The 15427-nt window shown below is 54.3% G+C and overlaps 1 protein-coding gene across 1 annotated transcript in view; it reads right to left on the bottom strand.

Annotated features, from left to right (window-relative positions):
* The window catches only part of EPHB2 (EPH receptor B2), a gene marked incomplete at its 5' end in the record, with an annotated part of 47400 nt that extends 35934 nt beyond the window's left edge, over window positions 1–11466 (bottom strand). The window contains 2 exons of the mRNA XM_010134905.1: window positions 10380–10715; window positions 11311–11466. Of these exons, the coding sequence (XP_010133207.1) occupies window positions 10380–10715; window positions 11311–11466 (492 nt within the window). The remainder of the gene's footprint in view (window positions 1–10379; window positions 10716–11310) is intronic.
* Window positions 11467–15427: the final 3961 nt, after the last annotated feature.

Raw genomic sequence — 15427 nt, forward strand, 5'->3', positions numbered from 1 at the left:
TTGGCTAGTCCCGTGTGCCCCCAGCCGCTGGACCACCTACCGGGGGACACCAGGATCTTCCCACAGCTTCATTTTCACGATCTTTATACCCATTTGAAACACCACCAATCGCAACCTGCCCCCCATTTTGCAGCTAGCCCCCTGCCTCCTTCACCTGCCAGCCCTGCAAGGCTCAGCCGTTCCCTCGGTGCCTGCCAGCGGGTCAGCGCGGTGGAGATCCCGGGATAATCAAAGTGTCTCCATTCCTCTGCCGGCTTAGCTGGAAGGGTCAGGTTACAGGCAGCAAAACCCCTATCTCTGATCACTTTAATACCACTAACCCGTGTCATGTCAGACAGAGTCAACATTTGCTCTGGAAAACACTCACGATGGCAAGAGAGCAAAGCCAGCCCGGCCCACGGCCTCTCCCCAGCAACACTTTGAAATTACCCAGGGGAAAAGAAAGAGGTGAACAGCTGGGAGTTCTCCAGCATCTCCTCACAGCGCTCCTGACAGATCTCGGTCCCTGGCGTGTCAGGTTACCGGCGGGGGGAACTGCTTTTATTATAGGAGGGTCAGCAGGGAATTCTGGCATTTTCAATTACCCGCATGCAGAAGCGGCTGTGATCCGGGGTCAGGATTAACTGCGTGACCCCCGGCTGAAGACAGAGTGGCAGGGAAATGCACCATGATGCTGCAAGGCACCAGCTAGTCCAGAGGCCACGGGACAGGGCGGTGAATGGGGAGATGTGGCGGAGAAAAGTACTGACGGAGCATCTGGCAGAGGATGCCTGAACTTCTGCAACTGCCCTGCAAACGCAGCAAAGGGAGAGACTTGGCAAACCTTGGGGCAAACTTCTCTCACCGGGGACTCCGCCTCACTGGGGTCAGGAGGGAACTACGTGGGGAACATGAATCCCCATGGGACCAGAGCGGGGCATTCCTCAGTACGGGGCTCCCAGGAGGTCCCAGAGCTCCTTCTGCACTTCAGGCGCCGCACAAGACCAGCAGCTTGGTCCAGCGGGACAAAAGAGTGATGCCGTGCAGCAGCAAGGATGCGCTGTGACCAGTGATGGAGCAAGGGCTTCTCTGACCTTGAAGCCATAGGGCCATAGGACCTTGAAGCCATAGACATCTAGGCTGGGATCCAGGCTCCAGCAGCACCTAAAAAAAGTGTCTGAAGTGGCAGGGGCACACAAGGGCTCCCCAAAAATCTGTGGGACATCTAGGCTGGGATCCAGGCTCCAGCAGCACCTAAAAAAAGTGTCTGAAGTGGCAGGAGCACACAGGGCCTCCACACAAGTCTGTGGGCAGGTGAAATAAGCACTCGTGGCTCAGGCGACCTCTGTTCCGCAAGCATGGGCAGAGTGGAAAGCCTGGACAGCTGACCTTGCACTTCTTCACAGACCTGGATGTCTTGCCCCAGTATTTCACCCAAGGGACGCCTAACCCAAACCAGCCCTCCCTCCTTGCCCCAAGGCATCCCAGTCCCATGCAGTCCCCAGCAGGTGACGGACGCTGTGCAATGAATGGTCCAGCTGTCCCCAGTCTCATCACTCAAGGAAGGACCTCAAGGACCCAGATCCTCATGCTCTTACTCAGCTCAGAGTCCGAATGCATCAGGGTATCTATCTGAAAATTGGCTTCTTTGGTTAAAACCTTCTCTACTTCTTGCTTCTCCAGGTAAAGCTCTCTCCTGCTGTTCAAGCATCGACGGCTTTCATGCCACGGGCCCTCCTGTAGAATGGATTTGGATTTGGGATGCCTTCCTCCAGCGTGAGCACTGGAAGCACCACAGTAAGCACCAAGGGATGAGGAGGGAAGAAGGGAAGCTTTTCCTGACCTGCCTTCAGTGGTGACCCTGGTGACCCTGCTCTGCATGGGAGGTTGGGTTGGAGACCTCCGGGAACCACTGCACCAGCACTGCTGTGTATGTGACCCTCTCTTGATAAAAGGAGACGCTACTGCTTGGACTACTGAAATGTTTCTTTCCCAGTTTCTCCTCTGTGATGATATGTGCAGGAACCACATACTTATGAAACCAGTTACCTCCAGCTGAAGTTGAGGAAAGCAACGCAGTGGCACAGGGACGACAGCACTGAAGCTCTTCAATAAACATTTGCCCCAAAGCAGCAGAAGCCTCAGGTCTGGGATGTTCACCGGACTTACTACTCTCTCAAAGCCTGTGAGGTTTGTGTTTCCAAAGCTGCTGGCAAGGTGGCCCCATCAGTCTGGTACCCACGCTGTTTGTGTGTGTCGAGTGTCTGGAAAATTTCCCAGCGGGCCCAGCCTCCGGTCCCTTGAGTTTGTAACTACAAACGCTGGAAAATCTTAAGAACTCAGCAACGCAGTCCAAAGCTAGTCCTGGCTCCAGCTCCATTTGAATCAACGAAAGCTTTGGTGTAGATTACAGCCTTTAAAGCGGTTTCTAATGCCACAAGCCCAGTGACTTGGCCGGGGCAGACGAAGGCTTTTGGCTGTCTTTACGCTCTTTGTTTAATGGAGTTTGCAGCCTTCATTCACACGCTGCCATCCTGCCCACCGAGGAGGGCAGGACTTTGTTCTCAGCACTCAGAGGAGGTGCTCCAGGGGTCCTGGCATCCCATCACGCAGCCCGCTGCAGCAGGTTTGGGGATGCTTAGTGCCAAGGTCGTCCCTGACTCTTGGTCCCCTCTCCATGTGGAAACCTCATCTGCTCCAGATCAAGGCGATGTCATCAGCAAAATTCGAGGGTCGTCCCTGCCTCTTGGCCCCCTCTCCATGTGGAAACCTCATCTGCTCCAGATCAAGGCGATGTCATCAGCAAAAGGCTGGTGGAAAGCTGGAACCCGGGCAGGAGCCATCCCTCTGCTCCTTCAACTTGCCCCCTCAGATTTTCAATAAAATGCTACTTTCCCAGGAAGTGCCAATTAATTGCAACAAAACCTATTCTTAGGAACATACTGATTTTGAAATTTCGAACACGGAAAACTCAGACCAGAGAAATAGGTCTTGAAAGAATGACGCCAGCTGAAGAGCATCCCCTCGGACCCACCTTGGACCTTGGACCACCTTGGACCCACCGAGTCTTGCTAATTTGAGTCTGACTTTGTTCTCTCGCTCGCTTTCACAGTACACTCCACTGGGCTGGCCTCCCTCTGTGCCAGAGGAGATTTTGGAAATATTAAGCTGTTTTTTTTTCCTGGAAAGAGCATTTCTTGCACAGCCCTACCAGTGCAGCAGCCTTCTGCTGGGGACAGTGATGAACACGGACCCGGCTGCGGTGAGACAGGCATGGTGAGGATCTTCTTGCCTGAACCAAGTCAGACAGAGACTTATCATTTTACACACATCATAGAGGGAACTACTAAATCACAGGGACTCTGAGACGGACCCAGGAACAACCGGCCGACCGGCTGCATTAACCCAATTTGCTACAACCATCTATCACGGTCCACGCAGAAGCACCACGGAGCAGCATTGCGCCCGCAGTGTACGTGTGGCTGTTCAAGACCTGTGACCCTGACACAAGCCTCCTGCATGTCTGCAGCCTCTCCTACCTGCCTCCCGCATCGCCACCCACCCCAGCGCTGGCGCTCCTGAGCCCTGTGCGCGAGCGAGGTGATGAGCACCGCGGGCTGCATTTGCCAGGTGCGGCAGTAAAGATAAATCACCCCTCCTGAACACGTGAGCAAAAGGTGAGCCACTTGCCAGCTTCCAGCCCTCGCGCGCAGCAGGGATGGTGGTACGCTGTGGGGAGAAGGGGAGGTGCTGGGTCACCAGGAGGGACTTTCCACCCCATCCATCATGGATGGGCTTTTGTTTTCTGCCCAAAGTCAGCTCCAGATGCTCTGGAACAGGTTTCTGAAGCCAGGCAGGTGTGGGAAAAATGATCCTCAAACTCACCGAGTAATTTATGCAACAGGGAAGCCTGGGAGCCAGCAGGTGGAGGAGCCCACAGAGCTGGCAGCGGGTGGAGAAGAGCATCTGCTAGGAAAGCTCTAGCAGTAGAGCCCATACCTTGCTCTGCCAACATCCCCCCAACTGCCCACCGCAGGAGTGGGAAGAGGAGTCCTGAAGAGCCAGCAGCTGGCAAAGCTTCCACCATCTGGAAGCCCTGGCTGAAGATGGTCTCCAGCGGGCAGAGAAGGGACTTGGGCATGGCAGGGTCCCTCCTGGGCACTCACCACCAGCTGCTGCAAGCTGGGGGGACGCAGTGATGGCAACAGGCTGGGCCACCAGCTGAGAGGAGGAGGGCAACGAATGCCAAGCCACATCAGGTTTTGGTGGCAATGGCCCTGTGTAGGAGACAGTCAGGGTGAAGGAAAGAGAAGAGGGAGAGAAGAAAGGCTGTAGAGAAAGGATGGTTATGTGGGTCCAGGTGGAGGGTAAGGTCTGGCTGTTAATTCTGGGTAAGAGAAGCATCTATATGGACGTCAATATTCCGGGAGGGTTTGGAGCCTGGAAACACACCAAATTGTCACAGAAATATCCAGTGAAGTCCCCAAAAGAAGAAACCTGGGATTTAAGGGACCCCAGTAACAGTCCTACAGTAGCTCAGCAGACACTCTCCTGCTTGCCCTGTCACACAGGCAAACAGGCCTCTGCCCTGGCTCCTCCCCGTGGGAGATGACTCCCCAGCTCAGACAATTTCTGATTTTCTACCCACACGCTATCACCAGCCGCTCTGCACCATCTGCTCTTGTCCCTCTGCTTTAGCAGCTCTTCTCCCTTCCCGGTGCCCCTCCAGGCCAGCACATCATTGCAGGCAGCAGATAAATCCCGTTCACCAAAGGCCGAACACACAGTGCCTCGTTGGTCTCCTCTCTGTACCGTGGGCTCTCCAGTGCCCTGCTCACCTTATCATCCTTTCTCTCCTGCTACCATCACAGTTCAGCTCTCTTGAAAGTGAGTAACTAGATGTGCACACAATGACCATATGAAGCTCCACCCCAGCTTTGTGCAATGGTAGTGAGACCTCGCTACAGCTGATACAGCCCAGTCTTGCATGTGGAGGTTTCTTCCACAAGATTTTACACTGGAGAGTCATTTCCCCCCCACGGGCTGCCACCAGGTCCTCCTCAAGCACCTCCAACTGACCATTGCTTGCTCTTGGCCTCCACAAGCCTGGCCTCACTGTTGTTGAATTTCACCCTGATTCCAATATTACACCTTTCAACGTCTTCCTGTCTTCCTCTAAAACATGTTTGTGTCACTTTCCTGCCCAAGAAATATCCCACCAGATTCTGAAACATCCAGAAATATGAGATCACTTCTCATGAACCTCAGTCAGCCACCTCAGTTCAGCCCGACGCTTGCCCATGGTGGGGCAGTGGTCTCCCATTTAGGCAGTTTCTGGACAGACTTCCAGCTTTATTAATCATTTTCCAAATCAAACGTTTTACTGGCGTCCAGTCAGGCAGAGTCAACTGCATTTCCTTAGAAAATCACTGGCCTCATTGGGAAAAAAAAAGCAAGAATAAGCTACACGAGACTCGTGTACAGGGACTTGATGGACCCTCTGTCTCTTGATGTCTCCTGTCAAGACTGGTTGCCTTTCTGAAAGATGCTTGAACCAAAGATAGGACTGAGTGTGAGGATAACATTGTTAGGCTAATCTAGAACATTTCTTGGCTTGAAGCTTTGCATTTTGGTATAACAAAAAGCAATGGCCATAATCATAGCTTGGGAGGTTCAGATTGGACACCAGGAAAAGTTCCATCACCAGACAGGTTGTGCAAGGGGACAAGTCACTGGAAACATGAGGAGATCTCTGTCTTTGGGGGTTACCAATAACTGTCTACCCAAAGCCACGGCTGTCCTGAGGCAGAGCTGGCAGCAGCCCCGCTGCAGGTGGGAGGTTGGATGTCAGATCTGAGATGCTAAGGTGCCATAATGTCCTTTCATTCTGCACTGGAAGGCAACAAGAAATAGTTACTCATAGCTTTTACGTTCCGGAAAGCTCATCCCAGCTCTTCGAGGTGGTTTCTGAATACGCTTTTGAGGTTGCTGTTCCACAGACAAGTAATTCCCAACTGCAGCCAGCTCAGGGCAAGGCTGGGAGCAGCAGGAGGAGAGCAGGAGATGCCATGACTGGCTGCTTCTGTCCAGAGGAACAAGGCCACTGCTGAGCATCCCTCTGAAGGAGGAAGCCAGCCAGATCTTCTGATGCAAAACAGAAGTGAGAAGATAAAAGCAAGCGTCCACGTACCCCAGGGCATACAGCTCTCCTCTCTGTCTGCCTGCAGCACATCTGGAATGACAAGCAAACACAACCTGGGTGGTGGTGAGACATGCTAGTCCCTACCAACCTTCCATCTTTGCCTTGTCTACTGCCCTGGCTCACCTCCTCTCTCTCTTCACCCCTTCACCTCTCATCCCTCGGTGCTCCCTCTTGCACTGGGTGGTAAAGCTCATGGACCACGGCTGCAAGGGATGTTTCTCTGGTTGAAGGTGAGGGAAAAACCTTCCCTTCTGTGCCTTGCTCTTCCCAGGACGTGTCTCGTCTGTGCTTCACCACTCTCAACAGCACACAGAGGAATAATGCAAATAATCACAAGTGATGTGGATCCACAGAGAGGGAGGCACTGGGCCAGTGAACTCCGCCGCTGCAGAGGCTGCTTCTCATGTGGTGATCGGTTTCTTCTGTCGCACACTCGCTGGCATTCACACTGGTTTAGCTGTTCGTGGTTCTTTTTGGCTCTGTTTGCAGCCAAGAGCCTCTGACATCAGAGTTAATCCTCCCTCCTCATCCCACGTGACACGAGAGTTGCTCACAAAAGGGACACATTCCCCAAAATCCTGATGTTCTCTTTCCACCACCGGAAGTCCTGACTTTGTCTCTGGATAGCCAGAGCCCAGGGATTTCCCCCCCCTTCTCAGATCATAGAAGCCACACTCTGTTCCCAAGAGGTGCCCTTCCCATGTGCTGTATAAGCCCTTCCTGCCCAAGGAGCCCTTTTTCTCGGCAACTTTCCCAGGGCACTCAGCCTGCCCACGGTGCCGATGGAGCCTGCAAACCCTCAGAGCACCAAGACTCCCCACCCTTCCCAATCCTCCCCAAAGAATGGCCACAAATTAGTAAGCAGGAGCTGCCTGTTGTCACCAGAGAGAGGGCTGATGCCTGCCATGGCTTTCAATTAGTTAAGTGTCATTAGCAGCCACGCTCAGCTCCTTGACCCCTGGCTTCCCTCCTGCGCTCTCCCTCTCGGGATGCTGGCATGGCTCTCAACCACCCTCTTGGCACAGATCTTTTGTTCTGGCATGGCTGAGAAGAGGCTTTTGATGGCACCCGGTCTCTGCGCAATGGGCTTGTTTTCTTTGGCCACATCACAGGTCCTTAAGACAGGACTGGCTGTGTCAGATGGCAAGTCCTGGATCTCCCCGCTTCGAGAGATGCTTCGGGGGAGAGGGGCCACCAGCTGCAGGGTGCAGTAGGCAGGCAAGTAGGGGGTGAGTTGGGCGATGTACAGCATGGAGCTGGAGGTCAAGAAGACACCTGCTGAGAAGAGCAGAGAGAAAACACAACCTGGCCTCAGAGGTTTCAAGATATTTCCTAGGAAGGCGGTGGGGATTTTGCAGAGTTTGCTGGAAGGGATAAATTCAAGGTGGCTGCAGATCGACTGGGGAGCATGGAGGTGGTGGGAAGGGATGTTTATTCCAAGCTCTTTTTATTTTTATCGTGCTGGTCCTGGTCCTTTCTGATTTTCTGTTCTTTGAAAAGGGAGACATCACACCTCATGTTCTAACAAACTGCCCTTCTGGAGGTGAAACACCTTCCGTCTTTTTCGGACACTCACCGCAAGAGAAGAATTTCTGATAAAGAAAAAGCCAAAGTTTCCATAAAGAGCTGCAGGAAGATCCACATTCTAGAAAGCCACCTCACAGCATGGAAGGAAGATTCGGCTCGGTCTAATTACCTCATTTTCCCTTGAGAGGAGGTACCTGTTGCCTGTGTCTACATGAGGAGAAATGCCTACTACCACAACACAACAGCAAAGCAAGCGAGGGCCAATGTTAGAGAAATCCAGCTCTCGCTGGAGACTTCAACACCAGCAACAACCATAGTCATCGTGCTCTGGGAGAACAAGGTGAATGGTGCGTCACCTTCTTTGATATCAAGTTTCCCTTTTGGGATGATGGTCTCCATACCATCACACCTCCAGTGACACTCCGCCCACCACACAGTACCTGCCCTCTGGTTGCTCTACAGGCATCATTTTCTTACTCTCTCACAGCAACTTCTTCTTGCGATGCTGAAGAATTTATGACATCTGAAGGTCAAAGATGCTGCCGGTGGTGTGGCATCTCTCCTCAGTCCCCAAAGCACCAAGCACAGGTGGTCCCCCAGCACTGGTCCATTTATCCCTGGGTGAACCAGGGTGATTCTGCTTTGCTTTCTTCAGGACCAGGAGGTCCTGAAGTCCAGCGTAGTGGGTGCTTTGTGTGAGGCCATTGTCCAGCTGTGCCAGAGGCACAACCCCATCACGTATTTGGTCCTGTGCTGGAGCCCGCGCCGGCTGCTCCTCCCTGGGCAAAGGCAGGGGGAGGCTGTATTCGCCGCTTCCCCAGGCTCATCCCTGCCCTCCCTCTGCGCACTCTCCTCTCCCACAACACCCTCCATTCTCCTATCCCAGCTCTGCCTTTGTGTCTGCAGCTTCTGTTACCAACTGCTAATGATCTCCACCGAGGCTGCCAGGCAGTGCTGAGTGTAACAGAGGAATCCAGAGCCTCTAATTACAGAGGAATTAGCGAGCAGACAGTTACTGTTTAGTGCTAATGAATAGATACATTAAGAGAGACATCACACAGGCTGAGAAGTGTGAGCCCTGATAATAAAGGAGCGTCAAACAAGGAAAACACAAGGAGGAGGATCCAGGGGTCTGAAAAGGATTCGCCTGCAACTCGGCTCTCTGGTTTCGCTAAGGTGGAAGCAGCCACAGGCAGCACGTTAAGGTTATGAGCCCACCATAAAACTGCAAAGTGCCAAATCCGAGTAGTAAATAACTCATCTACAGCTCGGGACCACACCAGGGGTGTGCAAAGACCCTTCCCTGCCCCAGGTCTCCATCTCTAACGGACGCTGCAACAGGTCACCATCCCAGACCAGTTCCTCTCTCCGCGTCATTTGGGGACATGTTCCCACTCGCTGTCAAACCATGGTTCAACATGGTTTGACATACCTTAAATCCGCCTTCAGGGCTGCTGATACTGCACCGAAACGCCCGTGACCCCGTGGCTCCCGAGCTAACCTAAGATCAGAGGTTGCTCTGCTGGTTCATCTGGGACAAAGACATGCCCACCCGCAGCACTGCTGCTTTACCCAGACCTAACACCTCCTGCCCACTGCAGCCGGCACCATGGTCTCAATTGCCATGGAAATGTGATTATACACCTCTGCCAAACTCAGGCTTGAGGGTCACATGGTGTCCGGGACAGCCTGGGGCATGTTCACACCCTCCCACACTTGCTGCAGTGCTCAGGGGGACCACAGGAACCTGCTTGCTCCCACACATGGTTACTGGCAGGTTTCCACCGTGCAATTGGATTAAGCAAAGACCCAGCCCCAGTCTGTGCTCCAGCTCCAGATGGCTTCCAGGTGGGCTGGGGAGAGCAGCCATCAACCAGCATCCTGCCACCAGCTCAGCTGCTGCCTGGGGCTGATGGTCAATCTCCAAGGAGGAAGTTCCAGCCACCCCGACCCATCCTTTCTCCCAGAAAAAACATCCTGCACAGGGGGACTGAGGCAAACCCCCAGGGCAGCACAGCCCTGGAGACTCAGTGAAACCCTTCCAGCGCTGCTGCCTGGTCTTCTGCACCAAGGTGACTCCGCAGCAGCCCAGGACCTGGAGCAGCTTTCCAGACGTACACCCACCTCCCAGCCCCCTTCTGGGCAGCTTTCCTTTGCTTTCACAGCCTGCCCTGGCTGGGGCAGAGATCGCGGCTGGAGCTGATCTTACCTCCTCTCCTCAGGAACCAGGAGTGGCAGCAGGGGCTGCTGCAAGGCCACGGTGAGCCCTGCCACCGTGTCTGCCACACACCAACGGTGCATGCAACTGATGCTCCTGGGCAGCAACCTCAGCAACAGTCGCACACCCAGCGCTGAGACACTAGGGACCACGGCATGAGCTGCTCTGTGAGGAGAAGGGCAGCTCTGCCTTGGGGCACACTCCAGCTTTTCACTGAAATAAGGGATATTTTTGACACCTAGGTATGAAATTGCCAAAAATTGCCAGGTCCCTTTGGTCATCACCAGCGTTACGGAGCAAGCAACACCATGTCACATCGCACCCCACCTCTTCTCTCCCTCAAGCCCTGATCACCCCACAGGGTTTCACCCAGCACCCCTTGATCGGGAGGTGTCTGCCCACCACCTCCCCTTCCTGGAGAGGTCTGCTGGGACACACAGGCCTGCGTCTTACCAGCCTGGTTGGTGGTGATGTTCACTGACGCAAACTGCGGGGAGAAGGGGCTCTGGTCGGTGACGCCGTTCACCGCTTGGATCTCGAAGGTGTACTGGGTGTGGGCCAGCAGGTCGCTGATGTAGATGCGGGGCTCTGTCAGGCCCAGCTGCCGGGGGGCGAACTGCACGTTGTCCCCACAGCGCGTGCACGCCCCACGGCCAGAGCCACAGCTCTTGCAGATGATGTTGTAGACCAGGTCCTCCCGGCCCCCCGAGTCCCGTGGCGGAGTCCACTCCAGCATCAGAGAGGTCTCGTTCACACTGGAGATGACGGCCTGGGGGGCAGACGGGATGGCTGTAAAGAGAATAGACAGAAGGGTCTAAGAGCCAGAGCCCTGCTCATTGCTACAGGACCAGACGCCATCCTCCCTGGACAGGACATCCTGTCCACCCCTGGACAGGACTCTGCTGCAGACACACACTGAGTCAGGTGTGTCTCTTGGTTTCAGGGATGTGTGGAGCAAGCTGGACACCAAAAGCAGGAGCAGGAACAAAACCTGTCCTAACCCGGGCTGATGCGATCACATGGCAGTCCTGGTAAAATTCACCAGTTATTTTTGGAAGCATTTCTGGTTCCTGGCTTTTGCACTGATCGCCAGTGTACCCACACACAGGTCTTCCTATCCAGCTACAGCCCCCAAGTGGAGCCATCCCACTGCCTAGAACAGCGCAAAACAACCCAAATTTCCGTCCTCTTGGCGCTGGCCCAGGGTGAGAAAGACCCACACCTGCAAGGCTCCTCTGGACGAGGTGCTCTGAGCCCCCTGGCCTCCTCAAAATGCCACCGAGACAGATGCCTTTGTTAATCACCCCTCGGCACTTGGACTGATGCACGCCTCCTTTCCCAGCCACGTGTGGCCCCTCCCCAGTTTGCCCAAAGCCCAACTTACTGGTGCACGGCATGTCGATAGGATCAGCGTCTGCCCGGTAATATCCATTGCGGCACACGCAGTTAGTGGCCCCTTCCGAAGTCGTCCGGCTGTTAATTGGGCAGTGGACGCATCCTTCATCCCCTTGGCTGGCTTTGAACGTCCCCGACGGGCAGCCTGGAAGAGAATCAAGAGCAGCGGTAAGCAGCAATGACCAGGGCTGGTGGGGACGCCTGGGGCCTGGCAGCGCTGCCAGAAAACACCCTTTGGGGTTTCGCAGAGCCCAAAGCCAAAACTAGATGATATGAAGGGAACAAAGTGGAGGAGCAGTGGTTTGAAGGCTCAGGAGGCAGACCCTGCCGTCCGTGGTGCCGGTTGAGATGGGGAGAGGTGTCTCCCCTCTAGTCCTCAACCACGAGAGCAGAACAGGGTCCACTCCCACTCAGGGAGTCCTATGAAGGCAAAGGGGATTTTCAGCCACCATCACCTAAGATGTGAGTGGCTGTATTAAGTCAGACCAAAGGCCCATGGTCACCAGAATCCTCCCCCGACCTGTGGCCACCCAATGAGTCAGCCACGAGCCAGGCATTGCCCACAACAGCCCCCCACCCTCCAGCACCCTCAGGGACTTCCAGGCTCTTCGCATCTAACATCCCTCATGGGACGTTTCTTCCACAAAGTTTCTCAGTCATTTACTTGTTCCCTGCAAATGTTTTGCACCCATTTTACCCCACAGCACCCAAGCACCCAGCCCTGCTGCGTAACTGCAGCTGTGGGGAGAAACCGCTGCCCTCTGCTTCAAAGCTGCCGGGTGTTGTTCTGTGTGATGCGATACCGCGCTTGGCAACAGACGCTCAGTTGACAGCTGCCTTCTCCGTGACCTCCGGGGTGGCCCAAACCTCTGCCATGCCCCAAACAAGTCACACAACAAAGGTCACTGTTTTATTCTCTACTCTCTTCCCATAATTAACAATGTCCAAATTATTTATTAACCCCAGAAGTTAATTTTTAACCACCAATGTACCAACTGGACTACCCGTTACAGGCAGTCATTCCCGAGAGACGTCGGGCCAGCTCGCTGCCCAGCTCCGTGCATGGTGTTGGGGTTGTTTCTCCCATTTGCATCCCCTCTTGAATTCCAACTGCCTTCTCATTCCCTGGTCACGCCACCTCGAAGGCCCTGTAGCCAGCCCTTGTCTTCGCTACTCGGCATCATCAGCAAGTTGTCCAATTCTGCCATGACCAGCAGCGAAACCACTCACTGATGAAGAAGAGGCAGGGTGGGCGAGGGTGGCAGGGGGGTGCACGGTGCCTACGGCGGATGGGTGGTGAGGGCTGGACCACAGTGTAAAACACAGCATGAACAGATACGGCACAGGCAGCTAAAAACACCATCGCAACGCTTGGAACACCAGCAAGTCCCTTCCAAGCCGGGCGATCACCAGCACCGATGCACAACTCAGCTACCAGCATTTACAGGAACGGCCCTCGGTGCTGACTCTTGCCTGCGACTTGATTTCTTGTGCAGCGTGAAGAGCCTGGGGGGTGGCAGGTGGTTTTGGCACCGAAACGAGTTAAACAAACTTCTGCTCCAGTTCGCTGCCAAGGAACGAGGCAGATCAGAAAAACTGCTGGGGAAAAACACACGCTCGGGGTTGCTGTAAGCGAGAGCTATTAGTAAGAAGTGCTTATTTTTTTTCTTTGAAAAGAAAAAGGGTTTTTTTTTCAGTTTTCATCTCCCTTCCTGCAAAATTACCTTGACTTTCCAACGAGAAAAGCCCTACATGAAAATACCACCAGCCTTCCTGCTGGCAAAGTCCCTCCTGCCTCCCGCAGTCAAAGGATCTGTTGAAAAACGGGCTTCTCCTCGTGTTCCTGGATCCTTCCACCCTCCCAGCCCCTATCCCCCGTGTGTTTCACTCCATTTCCGACCCTATTCCCAGCATGTCCCTTGGTACAACCCCGCCTCAGAGGGTGTTAAGCTGTTGGCTGAGGCGATGGCCATGGAGTTCTCCACCCCAGAGAAGTGACGGTAGCTCTGGAGCTGGAATGATAATAGGGTCCCTGTACTAACGCCCATTTTTGAAACACCGTCACACCAACACACAGAACGGCTCTTGTCTGACATCCAGGGTGAAATACAGGGTCATTTGAGCAAAGACGCTTTAAGACACGGGCCTCTTCCACCTTTCTGAGGCTTATTTTGAAAAGAACAACTTTCCCATAAGGCTTCTTCTGCATCAAGATAGAGATGCACCACAGAAACGCTGATGCTGCAGAGATTTAGTGACTGGCCCCGAGAGACTGAAAACATCCCCCAGGTTTTCCCTGGCACGGGCTGAGGGCTGCGATGAATACTTCTGCAAGCGCTGCTCACAGAGCGGGGCAAGAATTGCGAGCTGGGTGACTGTCCACCCAAAATACCAACTGGGACACTTAAAACTCTTTGCAGGTGCCATTAAAACACAGCCAGAAGTTCTGGCAATGTTCTTCCTCCCCAGGAGGTCCCACACACCAACATGGGATAAAATAATCCTGGAAAATCAGAACTTCTCCAAAGATAAATGTTCAGAAATCACGTTGAAAGGCAGGAAAATCACTGAAACTTGATGTAAAGTCCTTTTTAAAACTTTTTTTCCCTCCAGTGATAACAATCTCCAGAAGTAAAATAAACGAACATAGTGTTCAAAAGTGGTTTGTTCCCTCCAGGTCTTCCTCTGGGTGAGAAAACCACTTTAGATTTGGAATCCACCCAATTTCTTGTTTCCAGAGTAAATAGCAAATCAAAACTGAAATCTTCACACAGGGGATAAACCCCTCTGGTTCGCACAGCGTGGATGTTCTCACCACTTGCTGGAAGAAACGAGGACACCCCAGTTTTCTGCCCTGGGTGGTGACAGCGGCTGCTGGGACATGCTGCTTCCCCTTGGGCTTGCAACAAGGGCAGAGGCAGAGCATCCCCAGAAGCTCCTGCTTGGAAAGAGGGACTTGAGACAGTGAAAGCACAGAAATGTCTCCTTTCTCCGAGCAGCCTTCATCCCAGGAGGGTGATTACCGTGGCAGCAGCCCTGGCCCCATCACTGAAGCAGGGGCAGTTTGCAGCTTCCCGCGTGGTGGGTTCTCGCATCTCCAGCACCCATCGGAGGCTGCTAATAGGGATTCACGGGAAACATATGGACCTTTAATTGCCTCACTGCTGCACGTAGCCATGGCTGGCTGCCTTGCTAGGGGACGGCTCGGAGACAGCAGCGTGTTTGCTATGAGCACTGGCTGTTGTCCTCTCAGACAAGGCTGGGAGCTCCTGAGCAGTGCTGGGCGTCCTCATTTCCTGTGCACCCACTCCCAGGGCATGGCGAGGTGGTCCTGCCTGGGAAGGCATGTGTATTGGGAAGACAACCCCACGGTGGAGGACCCATGAAGGGTCCTGCCCTCCCCGGCAGGGGGACCACGCCAGGGATCTGGGAGGGAAGGCCACTTCTGCAGCATCAGCTGCTGAAGGCAGCGCTGGTCCAAGGCTTCCAGCTCTCCTGCCCCAGGGCAGCTCAGTGGAGATCCACCCTATGGATCAGCTGGCACCTTCCGTCTGTGCTGAGGGCTCTGAGGAAGGGTCCTCCTCGGCTCCCTTTGCCCGCCTTTGTTCCTCCTGGCAGAAGGCTCCTTCCACTTGAGCAGGCTGGTTTTAACGGCTGATGTAAACCAGGCAGCCCTGGCTCTGTCAGTTGGAATCCGCCAGGAGCCTTAAATCCCCAGCCTTATCTCCCAGCTGACTCTCTTCTCCCTCCGGGGCCGCAGGCAGGGGCAGGCTGGCTCTGCACCCACCATCATCACCATCCCTAGGGGGCCCCAGAGCTGGTCGCCTCGGCCACATCCTGCCTCTCGCCCTCCCCAGGGCTTTTAAGAGCCCTCTCTCCCACCCTCCCCACCCCTGATGGCATCCTCACCACCCTGCAAACCCTACGTGAGCCTCTGGCTCCCTTGGCCCCGCATCATGGGACTGCCCCCACACTGACCCCGTGTCGAACGGGTGCCAGCGATTTGCTCTTTTTGGAGAACAGAGAAAACAATGTTCTGGGCCATGCCAGGAGGACCGTGGCCAGCACACTGAGGGAGGTGCTTTCCCCTGCCAGGCACTGGGGAT

This window comes from Buceros rhinoceros, unplaced genomic scaffold (genome assembly GCF_000710305.1).
Source record: "Buceros rhinoceros silvestris isolate BGI_N320 unplaced genomic scaffold, ASM71030v1 scaffold1044, whole genome shotgun sequence".
NCBI classification, from domain to species: Eukaryota; Metazoa; Chordata; class Aves; order Bucerotiformes; family Bucerotidae; genus Buceros; species Buceros rhinoceros.